Genomic DNA, 9,533 nt, shown 5'->3' on the forward strand with positions numbered 1-9,533 from the left:
GTGGGGATAACACACTTAGTATGCGTTGTAATTTGTACGTTATACTAGAAGTTGTGCAATATGGTTTTTGGAGAAATTATCTACTTCCGCGGAACTTTTGTGGATGCAATGAACGTTAACGAGACTATGTACTCATAATGATAACCTCGATATTCCACATCAGCTCGTCCTGCAGCCGCCCAATCTTTGCATGTTCACGAGGCCTGAAATGCCCCGCTGGTCCTAAGGCCAAGTTTCGGTGGATGATATATAGTAGCCGGTATCTACAGCATGAATTTCGGGTGCTATTGCGTCCCTAATGTCATACTGTCCGAGTCTATCACTTGGCACCATTGGAATGGAGCGACTCTGGGGAGTGGCATGGTCGTTGTAGGTCTGTAAAAAGTCTTACTGTATGCAAGTTGCAATAACAAGAACGGAAAGAATAGTACTGCGATGGAGCTCAGAACTTATACCCAGTAATTGATTCTTGGCACATAAAATTTGCCAGTAGTCTTGAATCCTTGAGCCAGAAGTTAGAACCGTGGACGTGGGAAGAACGCGGTTTGTTACTTTGTGGTTGCTCCCAATAGTGACAAGCCACTGAACTAGAATGCCGACGCCCTCTGAGACATCGACCCGCTCACGTTTGTCGTTGTCGCGCACGACATCAAACTCAACTACTACGCGTATTTCCCTTAAGACGCGTGCACTGTCGATCACAAGTGATGCGAGCGGTTGCACGACTGTGAAGCCCACTAAACCAATTTCGAATTCGAATTCCACCTCAAACATGCTCTCCACGACGCCGACGCTCTTGAAGCGTTCTGGCACAGGTCCGCCAAGTGCTTTCCCGCGTTCTTTGTATGCTTCCACTAGCAGCACTACAGACTCGAATGGAAATCGAGACGCAGTGTCATCAACCCCGTCTCGAGCACGCGTCGTTTCAGAAACATCTGCCCTAACTCCATCACGTCAACACCGTGCTTCAGTCAACCTCGCCTCTCCCAAACCTGCTATAAACTTCACATCTCCAAGTCCCGCAAAGCACAAGAACAATCCTTCATCCGCGTCAGTCCGCGTGCGTACCACAAGCTCTGCTACTTCCAATTCTGCATCAGTATTTGGAAGCGGTGAAACAGTTTCTATGACCAGGACTGTCTCCATGGAGAGTACTCCTACCACTGTACCCCCGTCTTCTGCGCCTAAGCCCCATTCAAGCAACACACCCTCAAAACCAAACCTTCAATAAACACACCTTCATCCATCACACCTTCCAAGTCCTCTCCTCTCGCTCGCACCCAGCTACAGCGCACACCATCAGGGACATCCAATATGACACGGTCCCCTGGAACAAAAAATATGCACTCTCCGAGTCCAAAAGTCCGTTCTCCTGGCTCAAACTTCATGGGTAAAGAGCCCGTCGCGTTGCTGTCCGAATCCCTCGCCTCAAAAAGAGCTGTGACTGCGAGCGCCATGGGCGGGACTAGAGTAGGGAGCGTCTTCAGCGATGGTACCGGGAGTATCATCGGAGGTCCAAGACGCGTGAACGGACGCGTCATGAACGGTGCCGTGATCAATTTGAATGATGACACGGGTCTGGAGGATATCTGGGATCATGAGGATGATGGGATGACGTTTGATATGATTACGGATGTGGATGGGGAAGGTGATGAAGAGGTGAGTTCGTTTCGTTTTAGTGCTTCGTCTCTACTTTTTTCTGTCTGTGCTTTTGCGATTATTGGATCGCGTACAGTCTTATTGTCGTTGCGTACCCACGTCCTTCTGACGCGCACTACATGCACATATTTTTTTCTTGTTTGTATCACTGTGCAGACCCCACTTTCATCCACCCACCCCACCCCACCTCTCACCTCTCTAACAAACCCAGTTAACTCAACTCCACAGCTCGACCAAGCCCTCACCCAAATCCGTACACTCCATACCTCCAAACTCCTTGCCTACAAGCGTCTCCTCGAACGTGCGCACGCAAGTAGCGCGGCGCAGGTTTATCATCTTCAAGCTCAACTCGCAGAATTGCGTTCTCAGTCTCAGTCTCAGGCCCAAGGGTCTTTGCAACTGGAGGGGGGCGAGTATTGTGTATGTGGTGGACGGAAGAGGGGGTATTGGGACGCGGTTAGTTGGGGGGATGGGGATGAGACCGCAGAGGGTGGTGATTTGGTAGATGCTATGAAGAAACTTGATGAGAGGGGATGTTAGGAGGGCTATGAGGGGGTTGGGGAGGGAGGGGCGGGGGAGGATGTGAGTCTTTCTTTTTATGGTTTGGGTTTCTGTTTCTTTTGTTGATGGAAGGAGGTCGTATCTGTTGATCGATGCAGAGGCGAGATCACTTGGTAGTCTCTGGAGTTGTTCCCTCGCCTCTCTTTCCTTTGTTACTCTCCCGTTTTGGTAAAGACGCTGACACTTACACTCTATCATGTAGTATCCAGATCATACTCGAATGTACGTCCCGCACATCTTCATAGAGGAATCGCCAGCTAATTAACCCTTCTCTTCCCCCCACTTCTCACTTTTCCCTCCGACCACCAATAGCAACCCTCCCAGGCGACATCCCCCTCCAAATCCTCCTCCTCCAAAAATACCTCAAAAGCTCATTCGATATCATCGGTTTCCTTGCTCCTGGGATCGCCCTTCAAATCTTGAGCAAGTTGAGCGTGAAAGAGGTTGTTAAGGCTGGGCTGGTGAGTGTTTTGTTGGTGTTTTGTGATAATTTGTGGGATGTTGGGACATGTTGATTCCGCTTGGAACCCTTGTTCCCTGAGGCACTAGTCGAAAGCATGGGTACTGACGACACGACAGGTCTCAAAAAAATGGTATACTGCAACTCGTCATCCTACATTGTGGAGATGGCATTGTCTGCGCTTAACTGCCAATGATCCGGTCCGTGTGAGGGCACCGGCGAAGCCTGAGGGATGGTGGGTTCTCTTTCCTCCCTTTTCGTTTTTTCGTCCCCATTCCCACTCGCCTCTGTTATCCCTCTCCATCATGACCTCAACACTTACATTTACTAATTCTTTCATTGTATTGCATTGCAGGTACCCTCTCTACCGCTCCCTCCACCACCGCGAGTCTAATTTTGCGCATGCGCTTCCGCAGAGCATACGCTTTTTGAATGGACATACAAATTTCTGTACGACGTTGTTGTTGAGAGGTGAGGGGCGTGTTTTGGGTGCTTTCGGTGTCGTTATTTTGGAGGTGGACGGCACCCCCCCGGATGGGGCAGGTTTCTGTATTGATGATGAAGAGGCGTAGAATGTGAATCAGGGAGGCTGAAGGTCAGCAGCTGTATTGCAGGTCCTGCTCCTCCAGCCACTCCGATTCACAGCTGCCCTCCCTCCATTCCGCCCCACCTCCGGTGCTCGCGTACCCTTTTGACTATGCTTAGTGGACGTAGAATGTGGACCAGGAAGGCTGAAGGTCAGCGGCTGTATTTAAAAGCAGGTCTTGCTCCTCCAGCCACTCTGATTCACAACTACTCTCCATCTACCCCCATTTCTCCTTCCCTTGCATTTTACATTTTGCTTTTACTCTCCCCAAGCATGGACTTTCGCTGACCCTCTTACAGGCAAGCGCCTCATTTCAGGTTCCTATGATGAAACCATCCGTTTCTGGGACATCGACACCGGCGAAATGAAAAAGTGCCTGCAGGTGAAGAAGCCTGTGAGCTGCGTGGATTTCTTGGCGGAGGAAGGTATGTCATTTTTTGATACAATGCATTACGCGTGTTTGGAGCTCATGTGCCGAAGAGGTTTTCGTCGTTGGGTTTCATGATGTTGGGTGCGTCCATTTGTGTATATCTCATGCTCGAATTAAAATCATGCGCCACAGCCGTGTTCACCTTTTTTCCTCCGTCACATTCACGCCTCTTCAACAACTTGCCGGACACCTCAATGGTATCCGCGCCGTTGCGCTTTCCTCCAAAAATCTTGTCAGCGCAGGCGCTGACAAGGCTCTCGTGTGTTGGGATTGGCGCGCCGGGACGAAGATCGTGAGGTTTGGACAGCAGACAACAATCAATATCGGTGTGCAGATCGTCCAAGGGGGCACAGAGGCGGAGGGAGAGCGTGTGGTGGGCGTGACTATCGATGGCATCGTTCGGGTTTTCTCGATTAGTGGGTTTCTTGTTTCTTTGCTGTCGAGTTCCTCTATACTCTGTTGCTGATGGTTTGATGATGGTACACAGAGAGGAGAGAAATGATCTCGCAGTTCAAGCTCAGCGAACTCGGTGGTAGCGATCCTGTGTTGCATGCGAAGCTGTTTAATGTGGGCTCTGCGCCTAATAATATGTTGCAGTGGTTCGCGGCTAAAGGCTCGCAGATGACTGTAAGTGTTGTGCTTATTTTTAGTCTGCGTACCTCATTTGCTTCTCATTAGTGTGCGACTAAATCTGTGATCTTGCACCTGCAATGGACCGAAGGCGAAGACGAGAAGACCCCTGCCGAGACGACTACGATGAGCCCTACGTTCACTGGAAGGACTCTTACCTCACCTACACCCTCTTCCCTTAACCCGAGATCACGCGCCGTCTCATCCCTTATACGGCCACGCAGATGTCTACTCCCCAGCGCAGACAGTCTGCACTCGGGGTGAGTACATCGGGCTTACCCAAATCGCGACTTTCGCTTGGGACACCTTCCACGCCTCTCTCCTCCAATCTCAGCGCATCCCAGCACTCAGGTGTATCACCATCCCCGCTCTCCCTACTTCCTCGATCTGGCACTCCGCTGTCCCCGATGGGTGCACCGTTATCCCCTATGGGTGCGGCGGGTGCAGATGGGTTTGCGATTCGGTTCGGGCGGGCGGCAATTCTGACTGCACCTCCCAAGCTCGTTGCGCTTGTGGAGACGCCTGATGTTGCTGTTGGGGCAGTAGATCCTAGGAAGAGAAGAGTGGTTACTGCTACGAGGTTTAGTTCGCGAGCGGGGGGCTGATCGGAGGGTACGTCTGTCCCATCATTATCCCAACTGAACCTGGTCCTCATTTGTTCATTTCGTGTACTCAGGTTCTGATGTCGACGCATAAAGATAAGGACAAGGTTGATGTCCTTGATGGTCCACTCGATGAAGACACGGGGCCTACAACGGATCATGCAAATCCGATGTTCTCGTCCCCAACGCCGAGCGTTGATATAGATGCAAATATCATCTCTTTGTCGGGTGCATGGGCGGCGCTTGCTCATGCCACGCCTGAGGGCGTGAAAGGTCTTCTAGGTCCGTTGCCGCCCAAGTTTACGGGCTTGGCGGTGCCAGAGAAGAATCCGATGTCGATGCAGCTCACGCATGAGGAGGTAGTAGTGGGGTGCGCGGATGGGACAATTTAGTGAGTGGTTTTTTGTTGCGTTGTGTATTGGGTATGTGCTGATGTGTTGTTGGTAGCGTGATGAATTTCGTGGGGCATGAGTATATGAAGGAGAGGTCTAAGACGGAGGAAGGGATCGAGGAGGAGGAGAGCAGTGACGAGGGAGATGCATCTGTGGATAGGAGTTTAATTTTTGGGGCTTGAAGATTCATGCAACCACACCAAAAGGACGGGCACCAATACCACACCGAACAACTAGCAAAGGAATACCAACTACTACCGCACTGGATGGAACGCATGGACTAGAGCATTCAACAATTTCGACAGGACAACTACCACCTACGCAGCACACTCGTTTTATACCATTAATGATTCGTTTATTTAGATTATCGTTAGTTAGAAGTAGAGACAAATAGCTCTTTATATGTGGCTCGTATCAATTATCTTGCTTTGCGTCCTGGGACAGTCAATATTGACCTTTAAGAAACCTGCAAGCATACCTGAGCCGCTTCGCTGTATGTCGATGAACGGACGCCTACGTGGGGGTATGATGGTCGAAGAGGGTTCAAGTTCGCGGAGCTTGAACTTCAACACAACACCAATCATGCACTCTCAGTATTTGTGGCACGTACACTACCATCGAGTAAAGCGGGGGCGTAGTTTCACGGCGTGTATCTTTGACCATGCTCATCAAAGTCAAGGTGAGCATTCAAACTCACTCCCAACAGCCGTTTCGCTACACTGATGACCGCTAGACGCTCACTGGCAAGGAGGTGCTCAATCCAATTCTTGCGATCTGTTCATGACTAACTGTCATGTACGGACAGATTGAGTTGGACATAGATCTCGATGACAAGGTATCTAGCCCATGACAGAGCGTATTCGTCATTGTCAAGCTCACAAACCATCATATGGGGACACAGATTACTCGCATCAAAGAGAAGGTTGAAGAGCAGTCCGGTGTGCCACCACAGCAGCAAAGGTTGATCTTCGGTGGGAGACAGATGTGCGTAATTGCCCTCATTTCCGTCAGACCACGCAAACTGACCGTATCATTGTCGGCTATGATCCAGGCCGGACGACAAGACCGCTAAGGAGTTCAACATCTCCGCAGGATCAGTTCTCCACCTTGTTCTTGCTCTCCGTGGCGGCTTTTGAGATCGCGGACGGTTATTGCGCATGGCGAAATCGTGTTATAGCAAGGCAGAAGAAACTCAATCGCAAGGTGTACTTTGTGTTATTAGCATCATAAATACTTGATTTTCACTTCTTGTATCGCTCTCATCTCGTATCGCCCATCTTCGGCGATGGGTCACTCGGCATGGTAAATATCTTCTTTCTACTCACGCAGCTGACCATATTCAAGTGTTCCCACGTACTTCTGATTGATCTTCTTCCTCGATGTCTGCGTCTAGCTTGGCAACTCCTACCTGAACGCGATGGTCCGATGATCTTGCAGCAGGTTCATATTTGGTACTCCATTCGTCTAATCGTCAACTCTTCACTTATCTGGTCAAGTGGCCTATCCATAGAGAGAATACTAGGTATTGTCCATTACACCCTGGGTAGCATTGAAACATATTTGACTCCACGATCAGAGAAAGGTTGAACGCCACTTGTACCTGGTGGTATCACTCCTGAAGCGTGGAGAAGGACCAATTCGCTCGAAACCATGGCGGTCGATCTAGTTTGTAGCTCACAGATACGCCATTCAAAACACGCGTTTTCGTTGGTCACGTCGACTCTAACTAACTATTAACTGGAGTATATTTCAAGTATTCTTAAGTGATATGACTGACACAGGGTGCAGGAGGCGGAAGAGAAAATCGATTTGTTACTTGTCTACTTTCTATCATTAACTGGAAGAGTATCACAGGGGCTAGGTCGGCTGTTTGCATGATCGCCTTGCCCTCATTGTTTTCCAAGTAAAACACCCGCGGGGCAGGTAGGCTAGGTGACGCGTTCTCCCGGTCATACTACGACTATGATGTTTATTTATCCACCGCAGACAGTCCACGGTGCTCTATGTTTTTCACGAAACACCCTCCTGTTGTCTGTCGTCTGCGCGATGTAAGTTACCCAAATCTGACTTTCGTGTGTCAAGTGTTGCCTACGCCGAAAAGTACTGGACTCTCAGGCTGCGAAGTTCTTGTCGGCTGACAGAGGAACGAGGCCACGCCAATATGCTCATCGTGCACCTTGCGATCCTGTAAGATGCTGAATAACGAACATGATGTTATGTCCGCTCACACCAAAGGGCGTGCATAAATTGACATTTCTCGGGAAATAATGTTTATACATCCACTCCAGACCTCGGCTGCCTAGCTTTCTAAACCCTCGGAGGCATTTTTTAACACGATCAAGGACTTCAGCGACTAGGTCTTCATACTGCATGTGAGGCACGATGTCCTAATATTGGTGACTGCTGGGGCGGAAAGGAAGGTATAACTACTGAGGAGGCAAGAAGGCAGTGACATGGGCTACGATCATGGTGTGCCGCATGCTGTTGGAATTACTGTTCATCGACCTAATTCATTCCCTTTGGTTGATTGGAAACACCTGCACTCGTGGCTGTAGATTCTACTCCCGTGCCCTACCTCCACTGGATCCTGACGAGCCTGAGAGTACAGCAGAGGCCATTAGTCGATAGGGGCTCGGATACATAGTGCTCAAGAGTGTTGACAGAGATGGTGCGTTGACTACGAAAATAACAGATTACAGGCTAATATTATCCCCGCAGACCTTGTAGATGGCGGTGCAGCATTTAAGTGAATAGGTATTTGAGGTGTACGCTAGCTAGGGGGAAGTATGACCTCAATCTACCTCCTTCCTCAATATTGGAGCATCATACGCGGGAGTCGATCTCGGGCTGCCCCAATTCCGGTGGCAAAGTCCAACGACACAATCCTCGAACGTTTGTACTGACATGTACGCAGTTGTCGTTGGCATGCGTATCCCAGATGCTGATAATAAGACGTGGCGCGATAATCAGTGGCGCGGTATTCTTGAACAATAGTACGAGATTCAGCACCGCCGTCTGCATGCCTGCGTCAGAGCAGCCTCTCTAGAGTCACAGGAGATCATACGGAAGGTGGGCCCACAATATCGCCATGAATATTTGACTTGCCAAATTCCTAGTGTGGTTCAATGAATGATTTCAGAGAACACAACAACGAGGGGGAACTTACAGGACAAAGTATATGACATGATATCGGACGATCATTACTACGTAGGTGTTAGGCTTCATTTTAAGTTCCTTTCGTTCTTTCAGGTGCTTCCCGAGGACGGTGATGGCGAGAACAACCAATAAAATATCATAGCATATGACGGGGATGGATGCATATACCGCAGGCATGGGCCCGATGCGATGGAAGACCGTGCATTACTTAATATTTGGAGTTATTATTTCTTGCACTATGCACTGGGCATCAGCTTGCAAAGTACTCAATCAAGATAGAAAGTCACCTGAGATCGCTGAGGGTCGGCTCCATAAAATATATCCATCCCTATATAAAGCGCAACGATAGGTAGGAACAATCCCAGTAGAATATAAAGTATGAGCCTGGATTGGTTGCACAGGACGTAAAGACGCCATATAAGAATGACTGCAAATTCAAAATGGGTAAGCGCAAAGGTGCGAGAGTATATGGATATGATTACCTTCCGCCAAGCAAAGATATACAGAAAAACCCCATTTCATGAACAGAAACATACCATAACCTATTTCGATTTCGTTAATGAGCAAAGCGAGTTTCAGTTGAATACAATATACTCACAACTAAATAAAGGGTCAGCAACAGGTCAGGCCTTACTGTGAAAATGAACTTCTGACGTACGGCTAACTCGGGTCAACCAAGAACTTTCTAAAGAAAGAATCGATTCACTCACTGCTTGAGGTATATAAAACAAACCTCCCCTAGTGCTAGTCAGTTAATGACGGCTCAGTTGGTATCACGTCACGTACAGATGGCGCAAATCCTAGACGTCAGCGTCAATATACAATGTAGCATCTGAAGGGTACAGCCATCGCGACGTACATTATAAGGACAATACCAAAATATCGAACCTGACATAGCAAGAAAATCGGAAACCATGAAGCACTTTGGGAGGGTGGAGCTCACGACAAGGTATAGATATGTCATCACTGACCACTGCCTTTCCTGCATAACCAGTCAGCTCCGAATATTTGTATCGTTAGGGTTGAGCTCTAACCCAAACAAATGTGACCTGCGATA

General features: G+C 49.0%; 4 protein-coding genes across 4 annotated transcripts; 3 read left to right on the forward strand and 1 right to left on the reverse strand.

Annotated features, from left to right (window-relative positions):
• The first annotated feature begins 538 nt into the window (after positions 1-538).
• BJ212DRAFT_1400603 (uncharacterized protein) lies at positions 539-5,786 on the forward strand. Its single transcript, XM_041337318.1, has 17 exons — positions 539-1,165; positions 1,201-1,659; positions 1,888-2,160; positions 2,200-2,241; positions 2,430-2,442; positions 2,533-2,681; positions 2,800-2,915; positions 3,036-3,151; positions 3,566-3,691; positions 3,747-3,777; positions 3,829-4,112; positions 4,184-4,323; positions 4,375-4,524; positions 4,551-4,892; positions 4,921-4,938; positions 5,003-5,319; positions 5,376-5,786. The coding sequence occupies exons 1-17, from the start codon at positions 593-595 to the stop codon at positions 5,500-5,502; spliced, it is 3,276 nt and encodes a 1,091-aa protein (XP_041185877.1). The 5' UTR covers positions 539-592; the 3' UTR covers positions 5,503-5,786.
• On the forward strand, positions 5,613-6,336 carry BJ212DRAFT_113008 (uncharacterized protein). The gene is made up of 4 exons (XM_041329018.1): positions 5,613-5,999; positions 6,054-6,071; positions 6,126-6,155; positions 6,222-6,336. Exons 1-3 carry the CDS (start codon positions 5,723-5,725, stop codon positions 6,128-6,130), a joined length of 300 nt encoding a protein of 99 aa, XP_041185878.1. The 5' UTR covers positions 5,613-5,722; the 3' UTR covers positions 6,131-6,155; positions 6,222-6,336.
• On the forward strand, positions 6,114-6,456 carry BJ212DRAFT_1287364 (ubiquitin-like protein; the record flags this gene model as incomplete). Its single annotated transcript, XM_041331986.1, has 3 exons — positions 6,114-6,155; positions 6,222-6,304; positions 6,372-6,456. 3 exons carry the CDS (start codon positions 6,114-6,116, stop codon positions 6,454-6,456), a joined length of 210 nt encoding a protein of 69 aa, XP_041185879.1.
• Positions 6,457-7,878: 1,422 nt separating this feature from the next.
• BJ212DRAFT_1591543 (uncharacterized protein) lies at positions 7,879-8,714 on the reverse strand (the record flags this gene model as incomplete). The annotated part of the gene is made up of 3 exons (XM_041342520.1): positions 8,487-8,714; positions 8,225-8,343; positions 7,879-7,997 (listed from the first exon to the last, which is right to left on the reverse strand). Exons 1-3 carry the CDS (start codon positions 8,651-8,653, stop codon positions 7,879-7,881), a joined length of 405 nt encoding a protein of 134 aa, XP_041185880.1. The 5' UTR covers positions 8,654-8,714.
• Between the last annotated feature and the right edge of the window lie 819 nt (positions 8,715-9,533).

This window comes from Suillus subaureus (assembly GCF_016647635.1).
Source record: "Suillus subaureus strain MN1 chromosome Unknown BJ212scaffold_117, whole genome shotgun sequence".
Taxonomy (NCBI): domain Eukaryota; kingdom Fungi; phylum Basidiomycota; class Agaricomycetes; order Boletales; family Suillaceae; genus Suillus; species Suillus subaureus.

Excerpts from the sequence above, each read along its gene's own strand:
- BJ212DRAFT_1400603 (XM_041337318.1), top strand. The coding sequence starts at position 593 with ATGCCGACGCCCTCTGAGACATCGACCCGCTCACGTTTGTCGTTGTCG. Across the intron at positions 2,682-2,799 it reads AGGTTGTTAAGGCTGGGCTG|GTCTCAAAAAAATGGTATAC; the intron begins GTGAGTGTTTTG and ends ACGACACGACAG. Across the intron at positions 3,692-3,746 it reads GGATTTCTTGGCGGAGGAAG|AGGTTTTCGTCGTTGGGTTT; the intron begins GTATGTCATTTT and ends CATGTGCCGAAG.
- BJ212DRAFT_113008 (XM_041329018.1), top strand. The coding sequence starts at position 5,723 with ATGTGGCTCGTATCAATTATCTTGCTTTGCGTCCTGGGACAGTCAATA.